The sequence below is a fragment of the Ranitomeya imitator genome, chromosome 1 (assembly GCF_032444005.1).
Source record: "Ranitomeya imitator isolate aRanImi1 chromosome 1, aRanImi1.pri, whole genome shotgun sequence".
Classification (NCBI taxonomy): domain Eukaryota; kingdom Metazoa; phylum Chordata; class Amphibia; order Anura; family Dendrobatidae; genus Ranitomeya; species Ranitomeya imitator.
Window position 1 is genome coordinate 181,005,169 of NC_091282.1, and position 22,086 is coordinate 181,027,254.

The following is a 22,086-nucleotide window of genomic DNA, read 5'->3' on the forward strand; positions in this document are numbered from 1 at the left end:
AAAGTGATTATATTAGCTCACCCATAGCATAGTCCGGAGCAAAGAAAATCCAGCAGTGCAGCAGGAAGATCAGTCGATAGCCGAAAAAGATAAATCCAGCTTAAGAAACCCAATGTATATAATCGTATCAAATTTATTAGGCAAATTAAAAATAACAGTAGCATGGTAGTCACAGCCCCGATTAAAGACCTGCGGGTCTGAAACGCGTCTGCCTCTCATGCTGATGTCTTATTTTTAACTTGCCTAGTACATTTTATATTTTTATGTAGATCGAATTTTTGAAACTGGTTTTACCTTTTACTGCTAGTAATTTTTGTATAATCCATTTATCATCTTTCCATTTTTAGGTCTGCCGAGATACTCTATTCATTGGCACAAGTGCATGTTCAAAGAAACAGCAAGCTCAAGGTGTTCCCATCGGGAGAACATTACAAATTGCTGACAGAAGCCAGGAGGAATTTAGGACTCTTCCAGCATCATGATGCAATCACTGGGACCGCTAAAGACTGGGTTGCAGTGGATTATGGCACCAGGTAAAATCTTCTCATCTTGTCTGACCACATTGTAGGCAAAAGTTGAGCTGTGACTGGTCAGAGCTTGGTGGTTGCCTTGACAGGAATGCGAAAATCTATTTTGAAAGCAACATTGAAATTGCAACTAAAAGAAGGAAAAGTTGTGAAATGAGACGATAAATAGACATATTAATTTATTTTTTTTTTTTTTTCATGTTTTTCATAACATCTTGATGGCATTCTATTATTATGGATATTAATCGTTGTCTGGAGAATGTTGTGCCACACTGTATGCACTTGGGCACGCTACTAATCAAGATCCACTACTGGCAGTTCCGTTTGCAAATGCCGACTGACATCTTAGGTGTAGGCTGTGAGCGATCAGTCTGGATATGCTGCAGGACATAGTTGCACACTTAGGCTATGCAGACTGCTCACAGTAACACAAGCAACATCACAAAAGGAGCTGACCGCAGCGGATCTTGATGATTCATGTGACCAAGTGCATGCAGCGTGGCAGGACATTCCTCATGCTATCAGTGTGATTATTGATTTTCGTCTACTATGGTATTTAAGTGCAGGTATGTCTGCGTATAGCTTTTTATATCATTAACATTTCATATCATTAACATGTCTCTCCATCCTGTAATTTTTGTACTGCCACAACTTTTTCTACTTGGTTTTGCAATTTCAGTTCTGAGTAGTGTATATAACAGCGCCTGAAATAATGTTATTCTGTACATAAGGAGGGGTTATGTGGGTTAAATACTGTAATTTACTATTTTTCCTTATAGACTTTACCATTCTTTGATGAACCTGAAGAAGGTGATCGTAGATGCTGCACATCTTCTGATTCTCAAAGATAAAGGCGCATTCATCTATAATCCATCAGCTCCATTCTTCAGTATGGTGGGTTGTCACACTGACTCTGCTTATTCATTGTTCATGCATTTAAATCATACAAAGTTAATAAATGTGTATATGTGTGTGTGTGTGTATATATATCTACTATATAATTGTCTAAGGGTCACTTCCGTCTTTCTGTCCTTCTGTCTGTCACGGATATTCATTGGTCGCGGCCTCTGTCTGTCATGGAAATCCAAGTCGCTGATTGGTCGTGGCCAAACGCCCACAACCATTGCCACGACCAATCAGCGACTACGTGGCCTGTGTTATACACTATGTGGCCTGTGTTATACACTATGTGGCCTGTGTTATACACTATGTGGCCTGTGTTATACACTACGTGGCCTGTGTTATACACTACGTGGCCTGTGTTATACACTATGTGGCCTGTGTTATACACTACGTGGCCTGTGTTATACACTATGTGGCCTGTGTTATACACTGTGGCCTGTGTTATACACTACGTGGCCTGTGTTATACACTATGTGGCCTGTGTTATACACTATGTGGCCTGTGTTATACACTATGTGGCCTGTTATACACTATGTGGCCTGTGTTATACACTATGTGGCCTGTGTTATACACTATGTGGCCTGTGTTATACACTATGTGGCCTGTGTTATACACTATGTGGCCTGTGTTATACACTATGTGGCCTGTGTTATACACTATGTGGCCTGTGTTATACACTATGTGGCCTGTGTTATACACTATGTGGCCTGTGTTATACACTATGTGGCCTGTGTTATACACTATGTGGCCTGTGTTATACACTATGTGGCCTGTGTTATACACTATGTGGCCTGTGTTATACACTATGTGGCCTGTGTTATACACTATGTGGCCTGTGTTATACACTATGTGGCCTGTGTTATACACTATGTGGCCTGTGTTATACACTATGTGGCCTGTGTTATACACTATGTGGCCTGTGTTATACACTATGTGGCCTGTGTTATACACTATGTGGCCTGTGTTATACACTACGTGGCCTGTGTTATATGCTATGTGGGCTGTTATGCACTCCGTGAGCTATGCTATATACTACGTGGGCTGTTATATGCTATGTGGGCTGTTATGCACTCTGTGGGCTGTGCTATATACTACGTGGCTGTGCTATATACTACGTGGCTGTGTTATATGCTATGTGGGCTGTTATGCACTCCGTGAGCTATGCTATATACTACGTGGGCTGTGTTATATACTACGTGGGCTGTGTTATATGCTATGTGGGCTGTTATGCACTCCGTGGGCTGTGCTATATACTACGTGGCTGTGCTATATGCTACGTGGGCTGTGTTATATGCTATGTGGGCTGTTATGCACTCCGTGAGCTATGCTATATACTACGTGGGCTGTGTTATATACTACGTGGGCTGTGTTATATGCTATGTGGGCTGTTATGCACTCCGTGGGCTGTGCTATATACTACGTGGCTGTGCTATATGCTACGTGGGCTGTGTTATATGCTATGTGGGCTGTTATGCACTCCGTGAGCTATGCTATATACTACATGGGCTGTGTTACATACTACGTGGGCTGTTATGCACTCCGTGGCCTGTGCTATATACTCCGTGGCCTGTGCTATATACTCCGTGGCCTGTGCTATATACTCCGTGGCCTGTGCTATATACTCCGTGGCCTGTGCTATATACTCCGTGGCCTGTGCTATATACTCTGTGGCCTGTGCTATATACTCCGTGGGCTGTGCTATATACTCCATCTTTTCTTACAAATCAGCATTTTTCTTTCACATCTTCATCCTAAAGCAGAAATAGACCGGTTGCTGCTGATCAGTCAGTGATATCTGTACCAGGACTTTATAGGTATACACTATATGACCAGAAGAATAGTAGAACTAAGGTTAAAATATATTCATAAGTTTCTTGGAAGAATAACTTGGAAATAGTACTGCACAGTTATGAGAAAATATCCCCCAGAATTTTTATTTCTGAATTTTCACTAAAACAGACTTGAGTGGTAGTAGATCCTCTATTATTGTGATATTCTGATTTTAGTAAGTATACAGTGGATATTAAAAGTTTGCACACCCCTGATAAAGTGCTATATTATTTTTTTTTTTGTCAAGTAAAAAAATCATTTCAAGAAGAATTGGTTCAGAAGTTTTTCCACCTTTAACGTCACCCATAATGTGTACAAATTCATTGAGAAACAAATAATTTTTTAGGGGTGGAGAAATAGAAGTACAATAATGTGGTTGCATAAGTGAGAACACCCTCTCGTAGTCGAGGTTGTGTTAGGAGTAAGCTAATGGTATTTCAACTCCTGTTAAATAGTAGTAAGGACACAGCTGCCATCATTTACAGTTGCATTTTACACAAAAGCCATGGTCCATAAACTACTTACAGCAGAGCAAATGGTTCTCATTGCTGAAAGTTATCAGTCCGGAGAAGGGTATAAACATTTTTTTCAAAGCACTAGATACATTATGGTTCGATGTGAAGACTGTTGTTGTTAAATAGCTTAAATGTGGCACAGTGACATTTCCTGAAACTGGACATCCCTCAAAAATAGATGAAAAGACTAGAAGAAAATTGGTCCTGGAAGCTTCCAAGAGGCTTCCAGCAACATTGAAGCACCTGCAGGAATTTCTGACAGCTAGTGGTTGTGTAGTGCATGTGACCACGGTCTCCTATATTCTTTACATGTCTGACGTGTGGGGTAGGATAGCAAAAGGGATCCTATTCTTACAGAGAAAAACAGTCAGTCAAAAACGTGGGAAAACATGATGTGATGTGATGAGGCCAATATTGAATTTTTTGGCAATAATTCCCAAAGGTATGTTGGGTGCAAAGTTAACACTGTATATCGCCAAAAGAGCACCATATCCAGAGTGAAGCATGATGGAGGCAACATTGTGGTTTGGGGTTGGCTTTCTGCAGCTGAAACTGGCCTTCAGTCAAGGTGGAGAGAGCTATGAACAGTTCCAAATATTGTTCAATTCTGCATTAAAACCTTCGGGCCTCTGCTAAAAAGCTGAATAAAGAGGAATTTCACTTTTCAGCACAACAACCCTAAGCATACCTCCAAATCAACAAAAGAATGGCTTCAGCAGGAGATCAAACTTTTGGAATGGCCCTGCCAAAGCCCAGACCTGAATTCAATTGAAAATAAGTGGTTTGACCAGAAGAGGGCGCTGTACACAGTAGATGACTGATTTGGAACAAGGAAGGGTGGGGAAAGATTGCCAATTCTAGATGTGCGATGCTGAGTCTTCCTACCCACAAAAGACTATGTTGAAGTACCCTTGAATTTATGACAGAAAAGTATTAGCATTAGCGTATAGCATCGGATGCGATATGCTAATAACCCTCGGCTCCTTCTCTGCTGTGAGCAGAAACCGAGTGTTGTGCTACTGTGCTCTGAATCTCTCACATAGAGAGGATCAGAGCACAGCTGCGGAGGAGGCGGAGAAAGTAATTTCTCCATCTCCTCTGCTGCTGGCGTATATCGCACCGCACTCAGGTGGTATCCAAGTACTGTGCGTGGTCACTCACACCCATAGACTTATATGGGTGCAATTGAGCCGAGTCTCGCTGCCAGTCGCAGCATGCTGCCATTGTTCTCTCATGCCGATTCGGCATAAGAAAATAAGCGCAGATCTGAGCTGCACCATAGATTAACACTGGGCCGGTGTTTTATCGCATAGCACTCGGCCGTGTTGTATGGTAGTGTGACTCCAGCCTAAGGCTGGGTTCACATTACGTTTTAAAAGTTCGTTAGACGGATTGCGTTACACCACGGCGTAACGCAGTCCGTTATCGCTGCCATTAAACTTTTTGGGCGCATCCCTAGCACACGCCCAAAGTGAGCGTGCGCTAGCGATGTGCCGTCATTGAGTGACTGACCCTGGGACGCGGGCTGCAGCGTTTCCGGGTCCGTCACTGCTAGCGCAGATGGAGCATCTGCTAGCTCTATCTGCGCCAGCGCAATCGAATTTCGGCACTTGAGTTTACGCAGCCCGTTTAACGCATGTGTTGAACGGGCTGCATTAACGCAATGTGAACCTAGCCTAAGGGTGTGTATACTTAGGCAACCACATTATTTCAGTTAATTTTTTTTTCTTTTTCCACCAGAAATGATTTGTTTGTTTTTCAATTCAGTTGTAGATAATAGTCGATGACTTTAATGGTGGAAAAAGTTCTGAAATGTTTCTTATTCTGGTACTTTATCAGTGGTGTGCTGAGTGTTTATATCCACTTATTGTGTGTACAAGAAATCTTTCATTTATTTCCCAGTTTTCTTATAATTTGTGCATGGATTTTTATTTCCTTTTTCTCCCTACATTGCTCACAAGTGGTGCTTGCTGACAGAATGGCATCTTTCATTGTTTACCTCCAAAGGGTGAAATCTGCCCCGATGTGAACGACTTGCGTAATAATAGTTCTGTAACTGTAACCTGCTGTGTGATCTTCACCTGACCAAGACAGATTTTTTTTTTAATGGCTCAGAAAGTAAACAATAGAAATTCCAACTCAGTGACTTCATGTGTAATTTTTTATTATATACTAGATGGTGGCCCGATTCTAACGCATCCGGTATTCTAGAATATGCATGTCCACGTAGTATATTGCACAGCCCACGTAGTATATTGGCCAGCCACGTAGTATATTGCCCAACCAAGTAGTATATTGCCCGGCCACATAGTATATTGCCTGGCCACGTGGTATATTGCTCAGCCACGTGGTATATTGCCAAGCGATGTAGTATATTGCCCAGCCACATAGTGTATTGCCCAGCCACGTAGTGTATTGCCCAGCCACGTAGTGTATTGCCCAGCCACGTAGTGTATTGCCCAGCCACGTAGTGTATTGCCCAGCCACGTAGTATATTGCCCAGCCACGTAGTGTATTGCCCAGCCACGTAGTGTATTGCCCAGCCACGTAGTGTATTGCCCAGCCACGTAGTGTATTGCCCAGCCACGTAGTGTATTGCCCAGCCACGTAGTGTATTGCCCAGCCACGTAGTGTATTGCCCAGCCACGTAGTGTATTGACCAGCCACGTAGTGTATTGCCCAGCCACGTAGTGTATTGCCCAGTCACGTAGTGTATTGCCCAGCCACGTAGTGTATTGCCCAGTCACGTAGTGTATTGCCCAGTCACGTAGTGTATTGCCCAGTCACGTAGTGTATTGCACAGCGACGTAGTATACAGCATAGAGCCACGTAGTATACAGCACAGACACGTAGTATAATGGCCAGTCACGTAGCATATTGCCCATCTATGTAGTATATTGCCAAGCCACGTATGTAACAGGTTAAAAAATAAACATATACTCGCCTTCCGAGGGCCCCTTGTAGTCCTGGCCCTGTGTGTGGTGCACGCGGCAGCTTCCGGTCCCAGGGTTGGTATGAGCGCAGGACCTGTGATGATGTCGCGGTCACATGACCGTGACGTCATGGCAGGTCCTTCTCGCATAGCATCCTTAGCACCGGAACCTGCGGCTTGCACTGCCGAGGACAGGACGCGATGTCGGAGGGTGAGAATAACCTTTTTTTCATTATTCTTATTTGTAACATTAGATCTTTTTACTATTGATGCTTCATACGCATCATCAATAGTAAAAATTTGGTCCCACATGGTTAATAGCTGAGTAACCGGAGTGCGTTACACCGTGCTCCGGTAACGCTGGCATTAACCCTGTGTGAGGGCTGACTAGATGACTGGAGGGGAGTATGGAGCGGGCACTGACTGCAGGGAGGAAAGAGCGGCCATATTGCCGCCGGACTGTGGCCGTCGCTGATTGGTCGTGGGCGTTTTGCCACGACCAATCAGCGACTTGGATTCCATGACAGACAGAGGCCACGAACAATGAATATCCGTGACAGAAGGACAGAAAGACTGAAGTGACCCATAGACAATTATATAGTAGATTTAGATTTTTCTTGCTTAAATAAAATAACATATTAAATAAAATTATATTCTTTTACAGGAAGATGTGCAGAAAGCACAGGACGCATTGCCCCTAAAAACAGTCATCAAGGTGTCTGTGCAGCCGAGGTAAGTAAGTTAGCAGGATAGAGCATTATTTGTGCACGTAAAAATGAAAATTCTAACGTTGCCTATGACTCTGCAAATAATTATTTAGAAAGTACAGCTGGACAGCTAATGTGATGTAATTTGGCTGTGTGAATATAGACATAAGTTACATTAGTTCACCTGTTTTGCTCTTTGTAGCTTTACAATATGAGGTTCTGTTATTTATCTGCCTAACAGCCCACAAATAAGATTGTAAAAATCCTTCCAGTAATGTCACTTTTTTTGAGACTTTAACTACTTAATGCTAGGTGACTTTTATACCAGTGCTACCGAGTCAGTAAGCTAAACTACTAACTCCGACTCTGACTCCTCGCTTTGCCTGACTCGGACTCCACAGCCCTGGTCACTACTGAGCATGTACATAAAGTGCAGCACAGATTCATCTCAACAAAAAGCAGAGATCCTTAGATCAGGAACAGACCAGACATTTATAGGACTTTTCATAACTTTCCCAAATTCTTATGAAAACATTTACAGCACATCCTGCATTGTACTACTGAACCTAATTTATTACTTATTTTAGGAATCTTGAGTCGGTCTATTTTATACCGACTCCACCAAAATGAACAGACTCCACAACTCCGACTCCACAGCCCTAGTATATATCATTCATGAGCACTTGTTACTTTATCCTCCTTGACTGATATGTATGTCGTGCTGATCACACGGTATAGCAATCAGCTGCAGGAGCCCAGCTGATATACATAGCCACGCTTTTGCTATAAAGGGGTATTCCCATCTCCAAGATCATATCCCAGTATATAGTATAGTAAGTGTAAAATATTAGCAAATACCTGTAATTAGAAATGTAGTATAGTTCTTCTGATTCACTATGTCCCTTTCCTCATATACAGACATTGCAGGACCTTAGGTATCCATGGTTACGACTACTAGCAACTAGCGAACTGTCACTATATCAGTGGTTGTAACCATGGATACCTAAAGTTCTGCACATGATGAAAGAGACATGGTGAATCAGAACAACTATACTACATTTGTAATTGCTAATATTATACCTGCTACATATCTGGATAGGATCTTGGAAATGAGGATGCCCTCTTAAATACTAGGATTTGCATTCTCATCGACACTCAGTTTAACCCCTCATGTGCTGTATGTGTGTTCCCTCAGTTAGCCCACCAGCACACTCAGAGCAATCATGTGGCTATGGCATTTAAAGGCCTTCCGGTCTGCCATAACCCAAGGTTAATCAGTTCCAGTAAGTGGCACAGCCTGATTGGCTGCCGGTCAATTGGGCACTGGTAGGATAGTGTAATACACAGCGCAGTTGAAGTATTACTAATGCAATCAAAAGCTTACATGTTCAAGTCACATTGAGGCACTAATAAGTATTGCAAAATTTCACAATTTCTAAAATAAAACTTTTGAATTTTTTTTAAAAGTAATCCCACTCTTCACCCACCCCCAGAAAAAAAATGGTTTTATGTGTGAGGCAAAAAGAGAGAACTGCCTTGGTGAATCACCCCCAATGTTTGTTGTGGAGGTTGGACCTTTCAAAGAGGATTTGAAGATTTTTTTGTGCAGTTTCTGCTCCAACACCTCCGACATTAACCCCTTAGTGACAGAGCCAATTTGGTACTTAATGACCGAGCCAATTTTTACAATTCTGACCACTGTCACTTTATGAGGTTATAACTCTGGAACGCTTCAACGGATCCCGCTGATTCTGAGATTGTTTTTTCGTGACATATTGTACTTCATGTTAGTGGTAACATTTCTTCGATATTACTTGCGATTATTTATGAAAAAAACGGAAATATGGCGAAAATTTTTAACATTTTGCAATTTTCAAACTTTGTATTTTTATGCCCTTAAATCAGAGATATGTCACGAAAAATAGTTAATAAATAACATTTCCCACATGTCTACTTTACATCAGCACAATTTTGGAAACAAATTTTTTTTCGTTAGGGAGTTATAAGGGTTAAAAGTTGACCTGCAATTTCTCATTTTTACAACACCATTTTTTTTAGGGACCACATCACATTTGAAGTCATTTTGAGGGGTCTATATGATAGAAAATACCCAAGTGTGACACCATTCTAAAAACTACACCCCTCAAGGTTCTCAAAACCACATTCAAGAAGTTTATTAACCCTTTACGTGCTTCACAGGAACTGAAACAATGTGGAAGGAAAAAATGAACATTTAACTTTTTTTTGCAAACATCTTAATTCAGAACCATTTTTTTTATTTTCACAAGTGTAAAAACAGAAATGTAACCATAAATTTTGTTATGCAATTTCTCCTGAATACGCCAATACCCCATATGTCGGGGTAAACCACTTTTTGGGCGCACCGCAGAACTTAGAAGTGAAGGAGCGCTGTTTGACTTTTTCAATGCAGAATTGGCTGGAATTGAGATCGGACGCCATGTCACGTTTAGAGAGCCCCTGATGTGCCTAAACAGTGGAAATTCCCCACAAGTGACACCATTTTGGAAACTAGACCCCTTAAGGAACTTATCTAGATGTGTGGTGAGCACTTTGAACCCCCAAGTGCTTCACAGAAGTTTATAACGTAGAGCCGTGAAAATAAAAAATCGCTTTTGTTTACACAAAAATGATCTTTTCGCCCACAAATTCTTATTTTCACAAGGGTAACAGGAGAAATTAGACCACAAAAGTTGTTGTGCAATTTCTCCTGAGTACGCTGATACCCAATATGTGGGGGTAATCCACTGTTAGGGCGCACCGCAGAGCTTGGAAGAGAAGGAGTGCCGTTTTACTTTTTCAATGTAGAATTGGCTGGAATTGAGATTGGACGCCATGTCGCGTTTGGAGAGCCCCTGATGTGCCTAAACAGTGGAAACCCCCCACAAGTGACACCATTTTGGAAACTAGACCCCTTAAGGAACTTATCTAGATGTGTGGTGAGAACTTTGAATGCCCAAGTGCTTCACAGAAATTTATAATGCAGAGTCATAAAAAAAAAAATATTTTTCCACAAAAAAGATTTTGTAGCCCCCAAGTTTTTATTTTCACAAGGGTAACAAGAGAAATTGGACCCCAGAAGTTGTTGTCCAATTTATCCCGAGTACGCTGATGCACCATTTGTGGGGGTAACCCACTGTTTGGGCGCACGGCAGAGCTCAGAAGGGAGGGAGCACCATTTGACTTTTTGAGCGCAAAATTGGCTGTCGTGTTTGGAGACCCCCTGATGTACCTAAACAGTGGAAACCCCCCAATTCTAGCTCCAACCCTAACCCCAACACACCCCTAACCCTAATCCCAACCTGATCCATAATCCTAATCACTAACCCTAACCATAATCACAACCCTTACCCCAAAACAACCCTAATGTCAACCCTAACCATAACCCTAATCAAAACCCTAAATCCAACACAACCCTAATCCTAATCTCAACCCTAATCCCAAACCTAACCCTAATCCCAAGCGTAACCCTAATGCCAACCTTAACCCTAATACCAACCCTAGCCCTAACTTTAGCCCCAACCCTAACCCTAACCCTAAGGCTACTTTCACACTTGCGTCGTTTGGCATCCGTCGCAATCCGTCGTTTTGGACAAGAAACGGATCCTGCAAATGTGCCCGCAGGATGGGTTATTTGCCCATAGACTTGTATTGCCGACGGATCGTGACGGATGGCCACACGTCGCGTCCGTCGTGCACTGGATCAGTTGTGTTTTGGCGGACCGTCGGCACAAAAAACGTTCAATGAAACGTTTTTTTGTACGTCGCATCCGCCATTTCTGACCGCACATGCGTGGCCGTAACTCCGCCCCCTCCTCCCCAGGACATAGATTGGGCAGCGGATGCGTTGAAAAACTACAGCCGCTGCCCACGTTGTGCACAATTTTCACAATGTGCGTCGGTAGGTCGGGCCGACGCATTGTGACGGCCCCGTACCGACGTAAGTGTGAAAGAAGCCTAACCCTAAATTTAGCCCCAACCCTAACCCTAAAATTAGCCCCAACCCCAACCCTAAATTTAGCCCCAACACTAGCCCTAACCCTAGCCATAACCCTAACCATAGCCCTAGCCCTAACCCTAATTTTAGCCCCAACTGCTGTTCTCCTGCCGGCCAGCAGATGGAGACAGCATGCGCCCGCCATTTTCTTTTGCCGGCGGCCAGGAGGAGCAGCAGGAGGATCCAGGGACACAGGTGAGTATGATAGGGTCCCCGAATCCCCCTATTTCTCTGTCCTCTGATGTGCGATCACATCAGAGGACAGAGAGTTACACTTTACTTTTTTTTTTTTGCGGTCGCCGGTAAACAGTTAATTACCGGCGATCGCAAAACAGGGGTCGGTAAAACCGACCCTGATCATGCTCTTTGGGGTCTCGGCTACCCCCGGCAGCCGAGACCCCAAAGATTCTCGCGGGGCCGGCCGGCGGGCGCACTGCGCATGCGCCCGCCATTTTTAAGATGGCGGCGCCCACCGGGAGCCACGAGGAGCACCGGGGAAGATAGGTGAGTATTGGGGGGCTACCTGGGACCCCTTTTCTCTGTCCTCCGATGTGCGATCACATCAAAGGACAGAGAAATTAAAAAGAGATCGCGTTTTTTTTTTTTTTGCGATCGCCGGTAAACGGTTAATTACCGGCGATCGCAAATGCGAGGTCTGTTAAAAACCCCCCGAATCATGTTCTCTGGGGTCTCGGCTACCCCCGGCAGCCGAGACCCCAGAGAAAATCCCAGAATAGAAGAAAGACAGCGCCACAACGGTCAGTGATGAAGACCTTACGTGTTTAATCCGCCTCCTGCGGCGACGTTTCGGTACAATAACCTTTATCAAGCTTGATAAAGGTTATTGTACCGAAACGTCGCCGCAGGAGGCGGATTAAACACGTAAGGTCTTCATCACTGACCGTTGTGGCGCTGTCTTTCTTCTATTCTGGGATATGGACTTGCAGCCGGGCTGGACCCCTTGGCATTGACTTGCGCCAATATGCGTATGGAAGCTGTATGGACATAGGGTGCGGTTTTTCTCTTTTTGGATCCCGGAGAAAATCCGACTCTGGGGGGCGCTATTCACTTTTTCCACAGCGCCGTTAATTAACGGCGCTGTGGTTTAAGTACCCTTAGCGGTCGCCGTTAAAAGGCGTATCGGCGGTCGCTAAGGGGTTAAAGAAACAAAACTGGTTGTGCTCCTAGCCAATAACAGAACATTTAAACAGGACCTTTCACCAATTTTTTCCCATTGAACTGGAAACATAATGTATTAGTGGTTGCATAGCGAGAAAAGATGCATTTTATTCCGCTCTGCGGCCACTGTTATATTGTGTCCAGTTCATCATGAAAAACTCAGTGAAAGTCTTCTCTAATACCTCAAAATGCAATACAGAGTTTGCAGTCACACCCCGCCCAAACACCTAAGGGGTCTAAAAGTTCCCTCTGCTGCAGATAATGAGTCCAATACTCTACATCTACTGAGGACTTATAATAATAATAATAATAATAATTTTATTTATATAGCGCCAACATATTCTTCAACTCTTTACAAATTATAGAGGGGACTTGTACAGACAATAGACATTACAGCATAACAGAAATCACAGTTCAAAATAGATACCAAGAGGAGTGAGGGCCCTGCTCGCAAGCTTACAGACTATGAGGAAAAGGGGAGACACGAGAGGTGGATGGTAACAATTGCTTTAGTTATTCGGACCGGCCATAGTGTAAGGCTCGGGTGTTCATGTAAAGCTGCATGAACCAGTTAACTGCCTAAGTATGTAGCAGTACAGACACAGAGGGCTATTAACTGCATAAAGTGTATGAGAACAGATGTGAGGAACCCAATTATGTTTTTTTTTTGTTTTTTTTTGTTTTTTCGAATGGGCCAGGACTTGGGACATTGCAAACATTGTAAGCTATCAAAGTATGCATTGTTATTTTCAGGCTTTTTGTACTTTCTTGTTAATTGTGGTTTTTCTTATTTGCTTTTTACAGGTCTCTTGTCATTCATAACCCATTTGAACAAGAGCGTATTTCAGTGGTTTCTGTATATGTCAGCTCACCAAAAACAAAAGTCCTAACTGCTGCGGGAAAAACTGTGAAGGCCCAAATCAGCGCGGTGTGGGACGGCGCTACGGCTATGTCTCCGGACACTTACCAGGTATCGATTAGCACAAATATGCATTTCTGAATTCTGGAATTAATTAGTCATCTTTGTTTTTAATAACCCAAATACATTGTGATTGCTGCTACTTATTGATTTTTGGTTTTGGGAGTAGAGGAAATTGTCACACGTGATCCCCTTGATTAATAGGTCAGTGTATATGTTGTGTGCAATCTCCTAATGCTGCTCTCCATGAACCGGAGTTACTGGATGTAGGGTAGCCTGATTTTTCATGTAGAATATGACCAGATAATATGTGCTTTCAGCCCTGACCAGCAAGTGAGGGAGGATATTTATGGGTGCACAGTCAGCAGCCCGTGAAAAACACTTTTATTACCATTGTAGAGAGTAACTTTGCTCTAAAACTGAGGCCATTTATATAGAAACACTGTGGGGCCACGTTTCTTTCATTTAAACCATTTTAAAGGGATTAGTGTCAGAAAATGATCTGTTGTTTAAATTCTGTTTTATGGTAAATATATTCAGAAAAATGTGGGTAATGTTCTTGTCAATTTTCCACTTAATGTAAAATCTGTATGTATAAATAAAAACCTCATCTTCCAATATTCACACTGGCCTGTAAGCTTAGCACTAGGCTCTTACTGCCTATTCTTTATCTGTATAAGGCCTCATCCAGATGTCAGTACTTGCACAAGAAAAACTGTTTTTGATGACTACCACCCATAACTATGATAGTTTGACAGTCTATGGGGTAGTTCATATATCTATTTTTTTTGTTGTTTTTTTTTTTACCCCTTTGACCTTTTGGTTTGCACAGAAGCACAGAGACATGTCCGATAGTGATCTGAGTGTCAAATCAAACTTGCCAATGCAAATCTATGGATCTGTGAAAAAATCGGACCACACTTGGATGCCAACCGTGTATTGCCCATCTTTTTCACTTACTGAGAAGCTTGTGAAACATCCATCAGTTTTATTTTTTTCTTTGGTTTTTCACCGAAAAAAAAAAAAAAAAATCAAACTCTAATGGTGAAAACCACCACTGACCAAACTGTGATGACACTCTAATCAAAAACCATTATGAAACTCGGAACGTTTTTACGTAAGAGAAATATAACTGATGTCTGAATGAGGCCTATGTCTGATAGACTTATATTGGGAAAACGTCACCACCTCACAGTGTGAGCTGATCAGAGCTAAAAATGTAGCTGGGAGTCTTTGTCTTCTGGAAATTATCCTACCTTTTCTTACTAATAAGATAAAGCTTTTGAATTGTTAATGGAGACTTCTGGACATTTCTTGTGTATCTGAATTATTGACTATTCAGAATTTCTTGTACATCTTTTCTCCCCAATTGTGCCCTTTAGGTTTCTTTTGTGGCCCGCTTGCCGCCTCTTGGCCTAGCGGTCTACCAGCTTGTAGAAGGTGAAGCTGTAGAGTCTGTGAAGGCCGATTACACTCTCTTTACCAGAGGCAGAAATAACAAAGTCCTGTCTGATGGGCTCTTCCACGTCAATGAGCTGGATAACATCGTCACCGACTTAACTATAGAGAATTCCTATTTAAAGCTTTGGTTTTCACAGAACTCTGGATTACTGGAGGTAAGACACTCTTCTTAATGCAAAGTGAATAATCGTTCTGTTGGCTTATTTAACGGGATTTTTGTTTAAACAAAAAAAACTCAACATTTTTTTTTCTCTCTTTTCAACACAACTTAAGATTTGCATTACTCATAGAAAATAAATTTATTAGCTTAACAATTGAAATCTATCGAATCTGCTGTTGTGGGTCAGCTGCCATTTTTAGGTTTGCTTCAGAATAAATCTGCTACATTTGGTTAAATGCAATGCGTCAAATTTTTTCGTAATTTATTTTTGGGAAGGCTGTCTTGTCTAACAGTACTTCAGATATTTCCAGATCCTGCGGCCAGGCATAGGTGTTTTTGTGAACATGCTCTGTAATCTTTGTAGAGACCATTGTGTAGTGCAGGAAGAAGAGGAGCTGTGTCCATCACCTACTTGTCACAGAGCTATCCTCCTATAGCAACTCTGCCTTTTCAGAATGAGGTGACTGCTGCGTAGTGCCCTCTACGAAATAAAAAGGGTCCACTTATTATGAGGCTCAATGACTAACGTGAAAAGTGCAAGTTTTTTTTTTTTTTTTTTAAGAAATAAATGTTATCAAAATTTAGAAAAAAAAATCACCAAAATTGAAAACAAACATATTAACATAAAAAGTGATAGGTATTTGTTTGACAATGCATTAAGAGAAACAGAACAGAGGACACCCACTTTTTTTCTCCTTTTCTACTTTTGGTCTTTGACATTAAAATGGTTTCTACATTGTTTAACATTTTTTTTTTAGCAAATTAAACTAAAGGAAGATGGAAAGATTCATAACGTGAGGGTGGAATTTAGCTGGTATGGTACTACAAGCAACAGGGATAAAAGTGGAGCTTACCTGTTCCTGCCCGATGCTGATGCCAAGGTATGCCTGACCTGTCTAATGGACGCACGGATTGTCTCAACATAGGAATAGATTTTAAATCGGTCATAAATTAAAATATTCACTGACTTTTTTTTTTCTACTTATGATGAAGTTTTATATATTTTTTAAAGTGTGTCACCAGGTTTCACAATACAAAATGAATACATAGCTCTTTGACCTGTTTGCACTGGTGAATATACTTTAAAAATCCTTTTCAGAATGGCTGAACAACCCTCAAATTAAAATGAGCATTTTATTAGTATGCAGAAAAACGTTCACAATAGAATATACAGCCATTCTGACATGTATTTTAAAGGTAAATACATCCCTGTCTCAAGTTAAAGATCTACCGTATGCAGTTTTTTGTGAAATTTGACAGCTTTGATTGCTCCCTGGGCTGCAATTTGTTTTCTTTGCTATTAAAAAAAAAGCCTATACTTTATTATTATTATTATTATTATTATTATTATTATTATTATTATTATTATTTTATTTATATAGAACCATTAATTCCATGATGCTGTACATTACTTTACTCACCTTCCCCAGGTCTAGTACTGAATCTTGGCCGCTGCTCTCTGTCTGTTATTGTCTGTAACGTCGACATTACGTAGACAGCCTTGAAGCCCATAATTGAACTGAGAAGCTCTGTCTGAGTTAACAGCATGAGCCACGCAGAGCCATTGAGCTAATTGATTGGCTGCAGCGCTGTTGATGTGATATCTGCAGTGCTGACAACATCGGGAGCAGACTCTGTACTGGACCCAGGGAGGTTAAAAAAGCCCATCAAATATTTTATCTTCTTAATAATTTGCAATCATCATATAGCACTGTGTACTTACAGTTGCTCATTTTGCCTTTCTACTCAGTAAATTCTTTGCTATTCTCCACTCTATGTAGAAATAGGAAGTCTCTTTTCCTTGCAAAAATCGTTCCCCTCTCAACTCCTGACCCAGCTTCTCCTCCCCCTGACAGTGACTTTTGCAGTGATGACATAGAGTTTCTACATAGAGCTTAGAAGAATTCAGATAGTCCATTTTTAATCATGTGATGTCCTTGACCTAATGGAAAACAGAAGAATTAGCTGGGTGGGAAGGCAAAATGAGCAATTGTAAGTGCAGAGTGCTATATAATATGATGCCAGTGAACAAGGGTTTTCCAAGTTGTTTTTATATGTAGATTTCTATTTATTTACGCTTTAGTTTCCCCGTTATATCTTGTCTCGTGCTTGAGCTTTGGGGGCAGAACCGTTAAATCAAGTTTTAGCTCTTCTGCTTGTTTATACCCAATAGTATTAAACCTTTTTACACCACCTTTTTATTGCGATTACATGATCGCTGGTTCATTTTGGTACCTGTAGTGCCAGAAATGATACCCCTGAACCAGTGGCGTAACTACAAAGTTATGGGCCCCGGTGCGAACTTCCAAATGGGGCCCCCCCCTGCAGCCCTGCCATACAACTCAATGTAACCCCCATAGAATACAACGCAGCCCCCCTAATAGTATAATGCAGCCCCTCCACACAGGGGCAGTGAGAAAGACACGGGCAAATGGTGACGAGGGGGCAGGGGAGAGGGCACAAGGGGGCTAGGGGAGACAGGCACAAGGGGACACATGGGGGCTAGGAGGCAGGGGAGAAGGTTACAAGGGGACTAGTGGGCAAGGGAGATTAACACAAGGGGACTAGTGGGCAAGGGAGCCTGACACAAGGGGCACACTGGGACAAGTGGGCAAGGGATACAAGCACAAGGGGACACAGGGACAAGTGGGAAAGGGAGACTGACACAAGCACAAGGAGACAGGCACATGGGGACACACAGGGACTAATGGGCAAGGGAGACTGGCACACGGAGACAAAGGACACAAGCATAAGGGGACAAGGGAGACAGGTTCAAGGGGACACACGGGCCCCTGACCTGCCAGAGCCGCTTGCAGCGGCGACCGCTGCGGCTGTGGTAATTACGCCCCTGCCTCACACACACACTACAGATATCTCACACACACACACACACATACTACAGATATCACACACACACATACTCCAGATATCTCACACACACACACACATCTCTCACACACACACACACACACACACTACAGATATCACACACACACACTCATACTACAGATATCACACACACACACACACACCCACACATACTACAGATATCACACACACACACACACACACACACACACACACACACACACACACACACACTCATACTACAGATATCACACACACACACTCATACTACAGATATCACACACACACACACATACTACAGATATCACACACACACACACACACTCATACTACAGATATCACACACACACACACGATACCAGCTCATATACACAACTCACAATCTCCTCTCTGGTACAGGGGTGGCTGATGTAAATCGGCTGCAGCTCCTCAGCTTCTCCTGATGAAAGCGGCTACCCTCCCTGCACCTTCCCCCCCCCCCCCCCCTCCTGCTCTCACCTTCTGTCCCGGGGCTGCAGAGCAGAAGCTGACAGTCTCACCAACCATGATGACTGGAGCTGCTTCCTGTCTCTCACGTGCTCCGGCTGCTCCCTCCCCCTAGATACGCCTCGGACTGTTGCCGTGCAGTAGGAATCTCCTGCACTGCAACATGATGTTGGGTGCCTCTGACCTGCCGGGCCCCTGACCTGCTGGGCCCGGTCGCACTGGCGACCGCTGCGACCGAGGTAGTTACGCCCCTGCCCTGAACCCTGACAAGCCTTACAAAGTTACAAAAAAAGTGTTCGCCATTGAAGTTTATTTGTTGATTCCCCCAGGGCATGGGCAAAAAAGAATGGCACTTAAAGGAAATCTATCACCAACTTTTTGCTACCTCATCTGAGAGCATCATGATGTAGGAAAAGAGATCCTAAGTCCAGTGATATATCACTGCTGCAGCAGTTGTGATACAATCAGTTTTTAGCTGTAACATGAAGCAGTGCTGAGAAAGCTAACCCCACCCATAGCATGTACATTGTCTATTGACAGTGAGCGGCTTATCAGAGGAGGGGGTGGATTCAGACCACTGGGCACATAGGCACCTAGTCCAGCAGTGATAATCTGCTAAGACACACAATGTATTGAAACAACACACAGCCTAATAAGTGACACATTGCTGAATTAAGTGTCTCAGCCTCTGCCTCATGCTGCCCAAAGACTACACAGTGAAAACCTGCTGGCAGATTCCCTTTAATGGTGCATTGGATAGACAGTAATGAATATTTCTGTCATTTATTACTACTGTAGAAGTAAAATTGTTGAGAGAGTTCTTGGATAAAATCCCACAGCAAAGTGTAAGTGCTGCTAGCAGATCTCTAGCACTATTATTGGCAGAGCTGACTGTGATGAGGCTGTGTATGTTGTGGCTGAGCGCTGTCCTCACTGCCGTGCACACAGACATGTCATTATCATAATGTCACACTAGATTTCAGAAACCGTTAAACCATTTATTTAAAGCAAAACTCATTTTCTCCTCTGTGGGCGTCTTTCCTCGTCTGTGTGCCTGCATGCCCTGATGTTCTGCGCTGGGCACTCTTCAGTGTTTTGTATTCCTCACCATGTGCATTTTGCTAAAGGAAAAAAATCCATCTGAACTTGTGCATATCATTATACTTTCCTGCCAGCAGTTTATGGAAATGAGGGTTTCCTCTTCACATTTCTAATGCTGAAAGGACGGCTCCTGTCGTACATTTATTTAGTGGCTAGGAATTATAACGTAGCACAGTATCTAAAATGTTAAGCCGCTGGAAAATTCATTTTTGGGGGGATTAATTAGATGCTTACTAATAAGAATAGAAATAGTAATATGAATGCGCAAATAATCTCAAAGGCGGAATATTGGCTAAAGCAGGGCTAAGGCCGGTTTCACATTAGCGTTTTGAGGAGCTGCGGAGGGCTGCGGACTTCCTCCATGAAGCCCCGCACTCGGCCACACCGCCGCCGCTAGCTCCGCCTACTTCTGCATGCGGCCTGCGTACCGATCTTTCACATTAGGTATGCAGGTCGTGTGGCTGTATGCGGATGCTTCCGCATGCGTAGTTTTGACGATGTGGCGACCAGCATGGGGCGCAGCTGGTTGCAATTTCTTTTTTTCTCTGCGTTGTCAAAACAACGCATGCGGAAGCATCCGCATACAGCCGCACGACCTGCGTACCTAATGTTAAAGGTAGGAACACAGGCCGCAGGCAGAAGTAGGCGGAGCTAGCGGCGCAGGTGCGGCCAAGGGTGGGGCTTCACGGAGGAAGTCCGCAGCTCTCCTCAGCGCCTCAAAACGCTAGTGTGAAACTAGCCTTATTGTAGCACTTGGTTTTAAGCCATAATGGCGCCTGTGTCATCCATATACTTCTGGTCAAGGTGGGAATGGATTCCTTGTGTAAAATCTTACCCCCTGAGGGAACCTGAATGCACCCTGATAAGTAAGCCCTGCGGGTACTTACAATAAAACTAGCCATCTAGTAGGGAATACCGAAGTTTTAGCGGGATTAACCCCATACAGACACAGCCATTTTTCATTTTTGCGTCTTCATTTTTCCTGCTCAACCTTCTTCCAAGAGCCATAACTTTTTTTTTATTTGTCATCGACACGGCCATATGAGGGCTTGTTTTCTGCAGAACGAGTTATACTTTTGAAGCGAGAAAAGACATGGGCACTCCCATGTGTGAGCCCGCCAAATGATGGACAGGCTCACCTGGACGAGGTGCCCAATCACAGGCACAACTCTGGTAAAGGCAGACTGCAGCACTCCTCATCAGTCCCAGCAGGGATGAAAAAATCCAAAGAATCGGAAGGAAAAAAATGAGTATCCAGAGGCGCGGTCTCACCAGATATAATATAAAATAGTTTTTATTATTAAAACAATGCGTTTCTAGAGCGGATCGCTTTCTTCACCAGGTACAAATAAAGATAAAAACATACATACAGAGTGAATTCCATTCTTATAAGCACATAGACCAAGTGTAAGTATTTAGATTCTTTCTTTATTTAACCCTTAACATGTAGTCACATATCCGTATCAACATATACCCCCAGATATTAAAAACCTTAAGGACTGAGCCACTTTGTAGCTTAATGACCAGGCTTAATTTTTACAATTTGACCACTGTCACTTTGTGACTTTATTTAGGGTAATTACTTTGGAATGCTTCAACGGATCCCACTGATTCTGAGGCTGTTTTCTTGTGACATATTATACCTCATGATTGTGGTAAAATTTATTCAATATGCCTTGCGTTTATTTGTGTTTTAAAAAATATATATATGGCAAAAATGTAGCAATTTTCAAACTTTGAATTCTTATGCCCTTAAATCAGAGCGAGATGGCACACAAACTAGTTAATAAATAATATTTCCCACATGTCTACTTTACATCAGCACAATTTTTCTTGACACTTTTTTTTTTTTTAAGGAAGTTATAAGGGTTGACATATGACCAGCAATTTTTCATTTTCCCAACAAAATTCACATCACATTTTAGGTGACTAAAAGGAGTCTATATGGCAGAAAATAAACGAAAAATGACACCATTCTAAAAACAGCACCCCTCAGGGTGCTCAAAACCACAATGAAGAACTTGATTAACCCTTCAGGTGCTTCACAGTAACTTTGGAATGTGAATGGAAAAATGAAAATTTTACTTTTCCCACAAAAAAGTTAATTTGCCCCAAATTTTGCATTTTCACAAAGGTAACAATAGAAAATGCACCATTGAGCTTGTTGTGCAATTAATCCTGAATACACATATACCCGATATGTGGTGGAAAACTACTGTTTGGATGCATGTCATGGCTCGGAAGGGAAGGAGCACGACTCTGCTTTTGGAACGCAAAATTGACTGAAATCAGTAGCGTACGCCATGTTGCGTTTGAAGAGCCCCTGATGTGCCTAAGCAGTGGAAATCCCCAACTAGTGACCTCATTTTGGAAACTAGACACCTCAAGGAATTTATCTACATATGTGGTGAGCCCCTTGAACACCCACGTGCTTCACAGAAGTTTGACACTGAGGCGACAAATTTTTGTTTTATGCCAATATT

The 22,086-nt window shown here is 42.6% G+C and overlaps 1 protein-coding gene across 1 annotated transcript in view; it reads left to right on the forward strand.

Annotated features, from left to right (window-relative positions):
* The window catches only part of MAN2A1 (mannosidase alpha class 2A member 1), a 216,690-nt gene that overhangs the window by 153,051 nt on the left and 41,553 nt on the right, over positions 1-22,086 (forward strand). Inside the window, exons 10-15 of the mRNA XM_069752627.1 lie at positions 348-533; positions 1,307-1,421; positions 7,372-7,439; positions 13,413-13,578; positions 14,910-15,143; positions 15,907-16,029. Of these exons, the coding sequence (XP_069608728.1) occupies positions 348-533; positions 1,307-1,421; positions 7,372-7,439; positions 13,413-13,578; positions 14,910-15,143; positions 15,907-16,029 (892 nt within the window). The remainder of the gene's footprint in view (positions 1-347; positions 534-1,306; positions 1,422-7,371; positions 7,440-13,412; positions 13,579-14,909; positions 15,144-15,906; positions 16,030-22,086) is intronic.